General features: G+C 45.0%; 1 protein-coding gene across 13 annotated transcripts in view; it reads left to right on the top strand.

Annotated features, from left to right (window-relative positions):
* The window catches only part of Mroh8 (maestro heat-like repeat family member 8), a 68,453-nt gene that overhangs the window by 12,774 nt on the left and 41,275 nt on the right, over positions 1-14,404 (top strand). For 12 of the 13 annotated variants that reach the window (XR_010065008.1, XM_039106714.2, XM_008762427.4 and 9 more), the window contains exons 4-6: positions 3,963-4,085; positions 11,539-11,618; positions 12,768-12,912. Coding sequence is in view for 12 of the 13 variants with exons in the window: in XM_039106714.2 (XP_038962642.1) it covers positions 3,963-4,085; positions 11,539-11,618; positions 12,768-12,912 (348 nt within the window). In the remaining variant the exon portion in view is untranslated. The remainder of the gene's footprint in view (positions 1-3,962; positions 4,086-11,538; positions 11,619-12,767; positions 12,913-14,404) is intronic. The other variant, XM_039106715.2, reaches the window with a different exon arrangement.

Genomic DNA, 14,404 nt, shown 5'->3' with positions numbered 1-14,404 from the left:
GCCAGAGGTGGAGAGCTCACAACTTGGTCTAAAAGCAGAAGGCAGAGAAAGCTCGCCCTGGGAATGGTGTGCACTTTTGAAACTCAAGGCCCATCTCTAATGGCATAGCTCCTCCAACTGCCACTTCCTAATCCTTTCCGTAGTTCCAAAGCCTGGGGACCAAGTATTCAAACATATGCGCCTATGGGGGCCATTCTCACTCAGACCACCACACACAGCAAGCACTTTCCCAACAGTTTCTGTAAGTGCCGTTTTCAAACTTTCAGTAGATTCTGCTAAAATGTCTACTTAGCATATAAACAGTGGTTCTCAACCTGTGGGTCGTGACATATCAGACAGTTATGATTCATAGCAGTAGCAAAATTGTTGTTATAAAATAACAACAAAATAATTTTGTTTGGGAGTCACCACAACAGGGTTATAGCATCAAGAAGGTTGAGAACCACTGACATAAAGTGGATTTGTACTGTCACCAAAGAGAATTAGATGCTAGGTCCTTATAACTGTCCAAAATCAGCATTGTTTTGATTTTCACTTTTAATGTTTACCAGAAAATGTATGTTCATTCGTTCTCTCTCTCTCTCTCTCTCTCTCTCTCTCTCTCTCTCTCTCTCTCTCTCTCTTTCTGTGTGTGTGTGTGTGTGTGTGTGTGTGTGTGTGTGTGTGTGTATGCATATTGAGTGCACATGCATGTAGAGGACCAAGCTTGTTCCTCAGGAGTGAGCCACCATGTTTGATTGAGATCGAGTCAATCTGCGACTCTCCGATTAGACTAGTCTGGCTAACCACACTCATAGTTTTCAAATGAGTCCTGGGAATTGAACTGAGGTCCTCATGCTTGTCTGCCAAACAGTTCACTTTCTTACTCTCTAACTTAATGTCTCCTATCCTACGTGGAATAATTTGCTTGGCCTCGGCTTTCATGGAAAGCATTTTCTTCAGCAACTTCTTTCTGTTAGTATTCCCAGCAATTTTACCTTCTTTGGGGCTTTTAAATCTCATTTATCCAATCAACAAGGAGTAAGTAAATACACACCTGCTACTTATAAGGCCTAATGCCAGTCACACATAGTATGGTGAGATTAAAAAGCTACAGCATGTCTATACACCAGAATGCTGACTAATGCTCACCAATGGAAGGGTAAACAGGAGATAGTCAGAGCAGCACAGTTCTGTCTCCAAGGCATCATCACCAAAGAAGCCAGTCACTCATACCTTATCGGTATTCTTTCAGTTACAGGACAACTTAGAACAGAATGACAGTGAAGGTAAACAGAAGAGAGGTTCCCATGGGAGGGCGTGGCGAGGGCATGGCCAAAGAGGAATGGCAGCCTGAGGGGAACTTAAGGGCAATAGAACTGTTCTGTGCCCTGGCTATGGTGGTGGTAACCTGTATGTATGTGCATGTCTTAGAATTCATAGAATTCTATATACTGCCTTCAAACGGTACATTTTGTGATATGATGCTTTAAAAAGTCATAAAATTACCTTGTAACATAAATATAATCAGCCGAAAGTTGTCAAATTACACTAAAGAACCTTTGGAGCCTGCACTGGGACACCATAGCAGAGAGGCTTCTAGAACACTGATACCATCTCTCTTTGTGGGCTAAATGTGAATTCTTTTTTTTTTTTGATTTATTTATTTATTTTATATAATGTGAGTACACTGTCGCTGTCTTCAGACACACCAGAAGAGGGCATCGGATCCCATTATGGATGGTTGTGAGCCACCATGTGGCTGCTGGGAATTGAACTCAGGACCTCTGGAAGAGCAGTCAGTGCTCCTAACCGCTGAGCCATCTCTCCAGCCCCTAAATGAATTCTTGGTTTATGAAATTTTATTAAATTAGAGATTTTTATGTATAATGCTAATTCAACAACAACAACACACCAGAAATCAGTCTGTTGGTATTCAGTGTTGCGGTAAAATATTTTATTTTAAAATTTGAAACTACTCTTTGTGTCTAATATCACAAGGTTTTATAAAAATTTTCTTTGCTTAATAAAGGATTTAGATTGGTACAGTGAATTAAAACAAAAGAAAGCCCACTCCTTTGTTAACAAAGGAATAGATAAAGAGAAAAATAATTATATGAGGTTATCTCAGATGTTGTGATAGCTGCGGGTGTGCTTAGGAAGGGCTCGTGACTGCTTCAAGACAAAAAGTTATGATTCAACTCCTAAAATGCGTGCAGTTATAGCAAGAAATGTAGAGAGGGTAGGAAGTTACACCCACAAGCAAAAAAGGGCATCATGGAAGTTAATTGACTGGACCTGTGACTGCCTTGGGGACAAAGCAAGACTGGATTTGAAGAGGTCAGCTGTATCACATTGGGAAGGGTCTTGACTTCGTTGGGTACTGTTAAACTCCTGTAGATAAGGAATTACCTGATTGTCTTAGTTAGGGTTTTACTGCTATGACCAAGGCAATTCTTTTTTTTTTTTTCCCCTTTTTTCAGAGCTGGGGACCGAACCCAGGGCCTTGCGCTTGCTAGGCAAGTGCTCTACCACTGAGCTAAATCCCCAACCCCGACCAAGGCAATTTTTATAAGGACAACATTTAATTGGGGCTGGCTTACAGGTTCACAGGTTCAGTTCATTATCATCAAGGCAGGAGCATGGCAGCATCCAGGCAGGCAGGGTGCAGGAGGAGCTGAGAGTTCCACATCTTCATCTGAAGGCACAGTGGAAGGCACAGGAAGCTAGGACAAAGCTCACCCCCACAGTGACACATCTACTCCAACAAGGCCACACCTACTTCAACAGGGCCACACCCTCCACTAGTGCCTCTACTCCCTGGGCTGAGCATATACAAACCATCACACTGATCAAATTTAAATTTGAGAATAAGGCTGGAGATTTAGCTCAGTGGTAGAGCGCTTACCTAGGAAGCGCAAGGCCCTGGGTTCGGTCCCCAGCTCCGAAAAAAAGAACCAAAAAAAAAAAAAAAAATTGAGAACAATGCACCTGGCCACAAAAAGAAAAAGGATACAAACAAACAAAAACAAAACTGGGAGAGCAGGAAATGCAGGATAGGGGATGCTCCTGTAATTCCTGCCCTTGGGAGCAGGTGGAGGCCATAGATGCTCCTTGTTCTCTAGGGAATGAGTGCTAATTTATCCCATCTGTAGCTGGGAGAAGACCCAAAGACTGCTGCTGCTGTTGCTGTTCGCTTTTTGCTTTGTTATTGTTTTTTGAGACAGGGTTTCTCAGTGTAATAGCCCCAGCTGTCTTGGAATTCTCTATATAGACCAGGCTGGCCTCAAACTCACAGAGATCCACCAGCCTCTGCCTCTTGAGTTCTGGGAAGAAATATTCTTAAGGTTGGAATCGGTCTATATTTTCCTCTTTACATTTTATTTTAAAGTTTCTATAATAAGATTTTGCTTTCTGATAAGAGCCAAAAACAAAGTATTGATATGAAAAAATTTTATTCAAGTCAGAGCTTGCATTTTTTTAAGGAAGCCTTAAGAACTTGACTTGAGGGGTTGGGGATTTAGCTCAGTGGTAGAGCGCTTGCCTAGGAAGTGTAAGGTCCCCAGCTCCGAAAAAAAGAACAAAAAAAAAAAAAAAAAAAAAAAAAAAGAACTTGATTCGAAATGGTGACTCAAATGACATCAAGAAACTAGAAGCAACAGAACCAGAGGTCACGCTGGGAATCTAACCTAGCAGCAGACAGAGGGTAGGTAGACGGGGTAGTGAAGCCTGAAGTGGAGAGGGCACTCAGTGTAGCCCAGGGCCTGGCGTGAGGCCCCCAGCCAAGGAGGTGGTAAGGAAGTTCCTTGGCACGCTTCTGATTTGTGCATTCCTTGTAAAGACTGATCTGGACAGAATAAGATGGCATACACTTAAAAACATTCAAGGAACTTTGCAAAAGCTCTGTACATCTGTCAAATTGTGATGTGTAATTGCAATTGTGATGTGTAATTAGATTTTTATCATTTTTCCCACAAATTCAGGGTGAACTTCAAAAGTTGAAGTTCCTAAGATCTTTGTCTTCTTTGAGCCAAACTATACCTTATGATGAAAGCACGGAATCATTTATTCACCGTCACACGGCAGAAATAGTGCATATTCTCACTGTAAGTACTGTGGGCTCAGCAGCGAGCTCCGCCATGCTGGAACTCTTGACTGGCCCATGGCCCTGTCATCTCATAGCAATGTCTGCTTATAGCAGTACCCAATTAATCCTGCTCAAATCGACTCCCACCCAGCAGTGGCAGGGCTCCAGTGTTATCTAGGTTCCTGAACGAATGACACACACACACACACACACACACACACACACACACACACACAGCCTTTATACTTTAATATGCCTTAGACAGCTCAATGGGCTAGGCTACTTCCTAGCCTCCATGTGGCTGGCAGACCCTCCTTTGATATTCCCAGTTATTACTTACTAAAATCTATATCCCATCTTTGCTGCCCTGACCCAGACCTGCAGCCCCTCGGCATGTTCCCCAGCACCTACATGACAAATGTTTCTCTGTCTTCTGCACCTCAGGCCTGGTATCTCTCTACCTTTCTTGGCAGATGTACCTTTTCCTGCTTTTTCCTCAGTCCCCTGCTCAGGAATCCTAAAGTCCAGCCTCTGTCTTCCTGCCCAGCCGTTGATTGCTGGCAACTTTATTTACCAATCAAAACCAACTGGGTGCAGGGTCCCATGTAGATTCTGGTACAATATTGGGGACCAGATTAACATAATACAGCGGCATTAGATCAAATCCACAACATCTGCTCAACAAGGAAAAGACTCTTGAGACACGACTCTTTTTTTTTTTTTAAAGGGAGAGAGGAATTGCATTTAAGTTTTTCAACAATTGTAATATTTAAAGAGTAGTTTGGGGGCAAAGTTGTCAAATGCTTGGGTTCAAGTGTTAGCATTGCCTCTTTTTTTTTTTTTTTGGTTCTTTTTTTCGGAGCTGGGGACCGAACCCAGGGCCTTGCGCTTCCTAGGTAAGCGCTCTACCACTGAGCTAAATCCCCAGCCCCTAGCATTGCCTCTTTATAGCTGTGTAAGTTCAGGAAATTATTTATGACTGTCTTAGTTTCTCACTGATAAAATAAGAACAGCTGTGTTTACTTTACAGAGTTATTGTGAACATTTAATTAAAAATAAATGTAAGTTGTATACAGTCTCTGACACATGGTCCACATTTGAGGAACATGATAGCACTATTGTCACTGTTATATTTTTTCCGGTTTGTACTTCCTTCTGCTACCTCTGCCAACACTCTTCTATTCATAGCGTCTTGTTAAATGACTGCCGGTTCCAGACACTGGCACTGAGGCTACAGAGAGGGCATAATACCTGCTCATTAGTCTAGCAAGCTACAAAGAGTTGTGGGACTCTGACAAAAAAGCTTAAATGAGTACATGGGGGAATAAAGAGATGGATGATGTGTCAGAGGCTCCAGAAAGATTCTGCAAAGGAGTGATGCAGTCACTCACACATATTACCTCTTGGGGCTTTAGTGTCCTGCCTGAGAAGGCTCCCTACAGTGTCTCCCAACCTCTGGACTTCTGAGTCTGTCACTGTTTACATATCCCAGAATGTGAACAGCTCCCCCCAAACCAGAGATCTGTGGAACTTGTTGGGCTGACAGGAACCTTCTAAAAATGAAGGCTTACCAGCTAACAGCATTGCCAGGAGACACAGTTCCAGGATCCTTTACCAACTTTAACCCTTTTCCTCTAAGAGTCTTCAGTTACCCAGAAATGACATTGTTTGAAAAGCAAGTAGATTAAGAACTATTCCAAATAATCGTCAAGAAGAACAGATTGAAAGAATGCAGATATATGAATTATTTCAGCTTTCTACTTGGCTGTGAACAGCCACGGGACCAAGACAACTTGAATTACTTTCCAAGTTGTGTTTGCGCCAGGATTGACAGCAATAGATTGTCAGGCAGTTCAGCCAGCCAACCTGGAAAACCTACGAATGCAAATCACAGACAGCACAAGCCCACTCTTCTTCTGCAAGTGGACCCAACCAGTAGTAACATGTTGTTTCTGGTGTCTATCAAAATATGTGCTGAGAAGGGCTTCTGTCTACAAAACGTAAGCGTAGTTATATCCATGAAAAAATCGCATGGATAGTCGAATCTACTCTGTCACTCCAGCCATATGTATAAGCATTCTTCAACACCAAGAGGTGAGGGGCACAGCAGAAGAAGCAGTTCTGTGGCGACTCATGAGGAGGGAAAGGTTGGAGTTTTGCAGAGAAAGATCTTAAAGGCATTAGTTCACCTTTCTTGGCCCACCTTAATGAATGGCTGTATAAAGTAGGGTTTCTATTGCTGTAATAAAACACTATAACCGAAAGCAACTTGGAGAGGAAAGGATTTATTCCACTTACCCCTCCAGATAACTGCCCATCACTGAGGAAAGTCAAGAAGGAGTGTTGGTTATGGCTTGTTCCTCATGCTTTGCTCAGCTTCCTTGGATAGGACCACCAGCCCAGGAGTGGCACCACCCACAGGGATTCGGATCCTCTCCCATCAATCATCTATCAAAAAAAAAAAAAATACCCCAGAGACTAGCCCATGTGCCAGTCTAGTGGGGTTTTTCTCAGCTGAGGTTTTCTCTTTCAAAATAACTAGCTTGTCTCAAATTGACACACAATTAGCCAGTGCAAGTGCCAAACACAACCCTTAAAGACATCAGTTTCCCTCTCTTGACCCCCATGACGCACAGCTCAGTTCGTGCATTAAACAAAACGCCAATGAAACCAAAGCAAAATGTGCAATGGAAGGCAAACATCGCACTACACACCTCCAAAGAGAGCCCCTGTTAACGCCCATGGAAAGTGTTCATCTCTCTGATTAGGGAGAAATGAGTTTAAAACGCAGTAAAATTCCATTACACACCAGGACACTGGCCAGAATCAAAAGGCAGTGTGGGGTGCTGGTGAGGGTACAGAGTGAGGTTTTAATACACTGCCGCTGGAAAGATGAACTTGTCCTCTGCATCTTCCTTCTCCTCAGCCAGCTTGGAGAACAGTTGGGCATTGTCTTAAAAGGGTAAACATAAGGGGTTGGGGATTTAGCTCAGTGGTAGAGCGCTTGCCTAGGAAGCACAAGGCCCTGGGTTCGGTCCCCAGCTCCGAAAAAAAAGAACCAAAAAAAAAAAAAAAAAAAAAAAGGGTAAACATACCATCACATTACCCAGAAATTCTCTGAAGATGGAGACACAAATGTTATGGCCACTCGGTATGGGAGAACAGAACACTGGAAACAACGCAGATGAATGTGAATAAACAAAAAAAACTTGTCTAAATAAACCTGACTGCTCAGGAACACCAAGGAATGGATTTTTGTGTGTACTTGGCTGACTCTTGCTCACACACACAAGTAAATAAAAAGGCTGTGGTAAGTGAGCCCTGCTGTCCAGACTCGTCCTCTGCGTCTTCCTTCTCCTCAGCCAGCTTGGGACTCCATCCTTTTCATCTGGACCCTTCACAACCGCCTACTCACCGCGTCATTTAGTGTCCCTAACCCTTGGATGCCCCAAGGTCTGCCGGGATTTCATCGAGACTCTTGAGACAAACTCATTTTTAAAATCTTTCTTCTGTTTCTGTTTGGGGGAAATGTTTCCATGATAGTCTAGGAATCTATTCATGAAGATCCAAATCCAAGATAACTAGTTTTGTTTGTTTGTTTGTTTGTTTGGCTAGTTGGTTGGTTGGTTGATTAGTTAGTTGGTTAGTGGGTTGGGTTGGTTGGTTGGTTGGTTTTCTCTCACTATGTAGACCAGGCTGGCCTAGAACTCAGAGAGATCCAGATACCTCTGCCTCCTACCACATCTGGCAAATTCAAGGTAACGGTTTATTCCAGTTACTTCTTTATTCTCATCTGCTCCTCCGGTCCTCGTGTCAGATCCAGCTTCCTGCCCTTCCTTTGAGTTTGCTCTCAGAGAGACTATCTTCTTGTGTCTCCTTCATGGTACTTCCCTGCTCCTGGAAGGGTCTTTACAGAGTCCATTTTCACTACAGCTCCACAAACCTGTGACCCCATCATGCAGACCCCGGGGTGATTTCTTTCCCGCCCCCTCATTTTAAAAATACCTTTTTTGAGAACTGTATAATCTATTTTGATCATCCCTTCTCCTCAAATCTCTCATTTTTATTAAGATTGTTTAAGATTCTTTCTGGAGGTGAGCAACAAAATCAACTCTGGCTCACTGAATTGTAAAAACAACAAAAAAGGTGCTGAGGGTCTGGAGCAGTGGCTCAGCGGTTAAGAGCACTGACTGTTCTTCCAAAGGACCAGGGTTCAGATCCCAGCACCCACATCAAGCAGCTCACAGCCATTTTAACTCCAGTCACAGGGGATCTGATGTTCTCCTTTGGCTTCTTCTGGCACTGGTGTGTGTGTGTGTGTGTGTGTGTGTGTGTGTGTGTGTGTGTGTGTGTGTTACAGACACACATGCAGACAAAACAGCCGTACATGTAAACACCAACAAGGTGCTGAGGTACCTGCCCTAGAGTCTAAGGAAGGTGTTTAGCAAGCTCCAGAGGAGCAAGGTCTCAAAGGCAGGGACTGTCCTACTGTGTGCATAACTAATGCACCCAGTTTGCCTGTGACTCAAGTTTTTGTTGTGACCCTTTGAGTTGGCTAGACAAGGTACATACAGCCCAGGAGAACTGTCAAGGCTGAAGACACAGTCTTAATGCTGTGTCCCCTGCAGGCTGTAAAGCCACGATCAGAGTTCCTTTAGAAAACAGGAAGCGGCTGGGGATTTAGCTCAGTGGTAGAGCTCTTGCAAGCGCAAGGCCCTGGGTTTGGTCCCCAGCTCCAGAAAAAAAGAAAAAAAAACAAAAAAACAAAAAAACAAAGAAAACAGGAAGCGCAGCAAGCCACCAGTCAGAACGGAGTTTGCATCAGACGAGGAAAGCTTAGAGATCTGAGCAGTATCTTGTGAGAACATTCTTCCCAGAGAACATTCATGAGGACACTGCAGGAGGAGAACTCCATTAGAGCTTGCTGCACCAGGAAAAGGAGAGGTTCTCCCCACCAAGGGACGGCAAGAGACTGTTGCAGCCATATGCACCAGGAGGGCTTTCTCTCCACTTAGCTGTGCTTCTCTGAATTCATGTCCATTCTTCCCCACCTTCCCTCTTCCCCAAATTGCCTCTCTTTTGTTTGTCTGCAGGACCAGTGCTCCCAAATGCTAAATCTTCTCTGAAGATCAGCTAGAGATGCCATGACTATTCATGCTAGTAATGCCCAGGTAGAGGTGGGAAGATCATGAGTTCAAGGTGAGCCTTGACCACATAGTGAGTTTGAGACCAGTCTGGATCTCATGGGATCCTGAAATGACTAAGTTGGTGACTATCCAGAAAGAATGTCGGAGAGGTCCCAATTCTAGATTCCTGAGGGAATTTAGTTGGCCTTGGTGTCTCTCCTGAATAGTTGAACTGCAACCAGTGGAACAAAATGATACAGCAGAGACGTGGCTGTGAAGTGTTCATTCCTATAGGCCAGGGCAGTTCCTACAAAATGGTGGATAACCAATGAGGTTTCACCACATTAACAGTCACTCCCATGAACATGATCCAGAACCACTCTATATCTCTGCAGCGAAGGGACGGAAGCATGGGGAAACTGATACCAGGGCCCAGGGGCCTCTGGGTGACTGCATGCTATGGTCAGGGACCCTCTGACTCCAATGCTTGTCTTGTTTCTGTAAGGTCTGAGAAAAAGACAATGGAGAGAACAACCTGTGGAGGCTTTTATTTGGGGCCCACAGAGGAGGTCTAAGAATCAGCCTGCTTCCTCCTATGAGACCTGGGTGGTAATAGGGGAGCAGGCGAGTGGGGGAAAGACACTGAGAAGTTGCCTTTTGTAGGCTCTCAGTTACTGGAGGGGAGCAGTGAGTACTTAGTAAGAAATGGGAAGTAATGGATAAACATGTCTCCTGGTGGCCAGGACTGGGGCACAGGACTGGGGAGACCAAAGTCTGGAGGTACAAGTTACTGCAGTTACTAGAATCATCACAAATAGCCAGAAAAGAGTGAGTTTACAAACTGGTAGGGAGTTCCCTGTCCATTGCTTGGCAGGTTGCCCAGCACGGCTCTCCTGCCCATTTATAAAGTGGAAAATTGTTCCTTTTTCAGACAAGCCATCAGACTGTTAGCTGTGTCTCTAGTTTCCTTTCTGTAGCTGTGGTAAATAACCTGACCAAAGCACCGTTGGGAAGAAGGGGTTTATTCCAATCCCAGGTTACCGTCCATCATGGAGGGGAGTCAAGGCAGAAACTCAAAGCTGGGGGTGAGGAGACCTGTTTAGGAATGGTTCTTTGGAGAAAATCCCATCTGCATTTTCAGGAAATCAGCAGTTCAGTTCACAGGTCGGCAGCAGCAGCTTGATCCACTGGAAAACCCTTCACAGATATACCACAAGTCCAGGTCAATAGTGTCAGGATAGCAGCAGCATTGGTGCAACCCAGCAGGAACAGCGAGGCCTCAGCCAAACTGGCTTCAGCAGGAGGTACCAGTGCCAGCCGGAAGCCAGGAGAAGTTCTCTGCTGTGCCTCTTGCAGCAAAGTGAAAATCAGCAAAGACTTAAGACCAAGCGTTGCACAGCTAGCTCAACCAGCAAGCCAAGACACAATCCGTTGAGTCCTGTTTATACTCCGTCCAAGCATCATGTGTCCTCCACGTGTCTGGCCTCAGCATGCGAGTCTGATGTACCAAAGCTACTCATGAGTTTGTTTCATCCGACATCACTTTGCCAGTTGGCCTGAGTCCAAGGAAGCAGCCAGAAGCCGCAGCACACCACCAGAAGCTTTTCGGTGCATTTCTTCCTATGGATTCCCAACATATGGAGCTCAACTCCGCAATGTAAGACCAATACATACATGTTACTATTGAAGAATCCTTCATCACATGTCCTTTCATGTGCTTGCTTTAGTAAAACATCCTTTCACCCTTGTCTGTTTCAGCAAAACATTGCTTCATGAGTCTGCCTTAGCCTTTTACCTGTGTCTGCTTCAGGAAAACACACCCCAGCAAAACACCATCCAACACAACTGACTTTCCAAAGAAATCTTAATTTTCTACTCCAGTGTCAAGTTGACAGGTAGAACCAACCAGCATAACCATGACCCTGGAGATACTGCTCTAGTAGAAAGAGAAGTTGGAACACCTAATAAACACTAATAATAATTCTGACGAACGACTGACACAACTGTTAAGGGCTACCAGGAGTTATGAATTAGCTCACTTAATACAACAACCTATGATGTAGGTAGAATTGTTGAACCATTTTACAGGTGTGGAAACTGAGGCACAGGGAGACTCTCTAGGTTGGGCCAGCGCAAACAGCTAGTGAGAGGACAAGGGACAGCTTGGCACCTGGTTCTTGAGAGGAAATCAGCTCTTCCACAGCTCTGCCACCCTCCCATGGCACTGAGAACAGGGCCTCCTGGGCAGACTCCTGGTTGGGTTACTAGGCCATTCCTATTTCCGATGACTGGCCCTGTGAGTTGGTGCGTTTTCAGATGGCTGAATTTCTTTTCTTCTCACTGCAGGTGCTGGTACAGGAGGAGCCTCTGCACTCTCTAAACAGCCTGGTGCGCCAGGAGGTCTTTGTCACCATCACTGACCTCAGGTGACACCCCCAAGCCCCTTCCACATGCACCCTAGTTTCCCATTCGGGGTCATAGAGTGTTAGAGCTGATTAAAATGGCTGTCGAGATGGCTCAGTATATAAAGGCACATGCTACCACCAAAGATGGTGACTTGAGTGTGATACTTGGGACCCATATAAGAGGAGAGAGCCAGCTCCCACAGGTTACCCTCTGACCTCTACACATGCACTGTGACAAATCTGCTCCAACACCAAATAAATGAATGAAGATCTTAAAATCCCCCACATACTGACTTTTGAAAACTCTGTGGGGGAAGCATTCTTTTGTGAGGACTTTAATATCATGCGTGATATCATGTGGTTGCCAACTTGAGACAATTGGGAAGAAGGTACCACAACTGAGGAATTTCCTTCCCCAGATTGGCATATGGGCCCTGTCTATGAGGTCTTTTCTTAGTCCACTGAAAGGCGCCATTGTTGGGCAGGTGAGAAAAGTAGCAAACTGTGAGCCAGGGTGCAAGCCAGTATGCAGTATTCCTCCCTGGTGTCTGCCTCAGCTCTTGACTCAGGTTCCTGCCTTGGCTTCCCCTGCTGATGTACTGTAACCTGGGAGACGAAATAAACCCGTTCCTCCCCAAGTTGCTTTTGATCAGTGTTTTATCAGAACAATGGAAAGCAAACTAGAACATCATGAGTGCTGCCATCCAACCTAAGACCTTAACAGAATCTCTTTGGAGTTCAGTTCAGTGGAAAGTGACAAAGTACTGTCGGGTCTAAGGAGTTTATATGGGGTGCCCGGATGGTTTCCTCTCTTGGAAACTTGTTCCTCGGCAACCGTGCTGAGATAACCTGCAGTTAAAGCCTAAACTGCCTCGACTTGCAGCCCACACGCACACTCAGCAGAACACACTTGGGGACAGTGTGAAGCATTGCATTAGTCCTGCAGGCTTGCAGAACAGAGCTGGAGAGGAGTCTGGGAGGCTTGGGGTGGAGTAGGGTGGACAGATGCATTCTTCCTCCAGCCTTCTGTGAGAGCCATCTGAAGTATGGCTCCTCCATGTATCTTTCAATTTTATAGGAGCCACACACCAGCCAGTGTGCCCTTCCTGTTTCACTGAGAGCCAAGGTAACAACTTAACATCACATTCTTCCCCAATGGTCTTTCCCCAGTTACCGAGACGTGCACCTGCTGTTTGGTTCTGAAGACCGAGAGGACTTGCTTGGGCTTATCACCAAAAGTATGATGTCTCTGCCCGCCATATGCACCCCTATCCAGCTTCCCAGGATAGTGTCCAACCAGGCCATCCAGCAAGAGGTAACTCACTGTGCGCCTTAGCTGCCCTGTCTTCCCGGGTCAGCTCTTCTTTCCGTCTGGATGGTTTGAGACCAGCTAAAATCAGCAATGCTCAGCCTGGTGAGCAAAACCAAACACCAGCTTTCTTTCCTTTCTCCTTCGTCTCTCTGTGTTCCTTCACCTTGCCTGTGTTCCTCCTTTCTTTGCTTTGAATTTAAAATAAAGTGGGAGCTGGGCATGGTGGCTCTCGGGAGAAAGATATAGACAGATCTCTGTGAGTTCAGGGCCAGCTCCCTCTAGGGGAGCCGGAACAGCACAGTGAGGCCCTGTCTCAAATAAAACAGTAACAAAAAATAATAAAACATTTAAGTTGACTCATATACTCTGCAGACTCTCCATCTCCTTCCATTTCTGACGAAGGAGCTTTCTGAATAGCCCGGCCTGCCACCGCCACCACCACCACCACCACCACCGCCACCCCCCCCAAGTTTTTTTTTTAACTTAAATTTTAATCTTTTATTGTTAAAATAGTTGAGCAGGCAGTATTACATGTTGAACACCCCCCCTACCCTCTGCACACCTCACTCTTCCTTACCTTCCTCTTCCACACGCCTACCTCTTTCCAATTTACTGGCATTTCCTGAAGGGCCATCTTGTGCTAAATGTGACAGAAAGTAGAAGAGAACAGTGTACAGCCTACCCTTCAATGTAGAGAGACAGAGCGCTGCTAAAAAGTGTGTATGTGGGCTGGAGAGACGGCTCAGAGGTTAAGAGCACTGATTGCTCTTCCAGAGGTCCTGAGTTCAAATCCTAGCAACCACATGGTGGCTCACAACCATCTGTAAAGAGATCTGATGCCCTTTTCTGGTGTGTCTGAAGATAGCTACAATGTATATAATAAATAAATCTTTAAAAAAATCAACAGCAGCAATAACAAAACAACAGGAACAACAATGTTATCTGTCTGGAGAGAAAGAGATACAGGAAAAAACACTAAAATAAAACTTGATTTTTTTTTTTAAATGTATGTGAAACAATAAGTTTGTTTGCTGGTGAAAAGTACACATGATCCAATCAAAAACTTGAACCAGGAGATGAGGAAGAAGCTCTGGGACTAGAGCACAGGGTCCTTTATGGAAGCAATCAAAGAAAGCCTTGTTGGTGCAGGGAAAGGGAAAGACGGGAGCATCCAGGCCTAGCAGAGAGCCGGTTTCCTGCTGAGCAGGCCGGCAAGGAAGTTGTTGAAGGCTGTTGTTTTCAGTAACTCTGTTTCAGGACTTCGGAGTCACAAGTCAGCTTCTGGGTATGCTGTATTTTGATGATGTCAGCACAGTTCCCCAGGTGTAGTCCATTAGCCCTGACCCCAGGAATTTCAAGGCGCTCATTTAAAATGTTTTTTGTTTACCTCACTCTGTAAACTGTCCACAGGTGCCTTTACTCCGGGCCAGACCTTTGCACGTCTTCTCAAGGTGATGAGTGCTGGGGATGTGCTTTGAGAACTTTGGGTGTGGAG

Source organism: Rattus norvegicus, chromosome 3 (genome assembly GCF_036323735.1).
Source record: "Rattus norvegicus strain BN/NHsdMcwi chromosome 3, GRCr8, whole genome shotgun sequence".
Lineage (NCBI taxonomy): Eukaryota > Metazoa > Chordata > Mammalia > Rodentia > Muridae > Rattus > Rattus norvegicus.
This window is presented reverse-complemented; position numbering and strand designations above follow the sequence as displayed.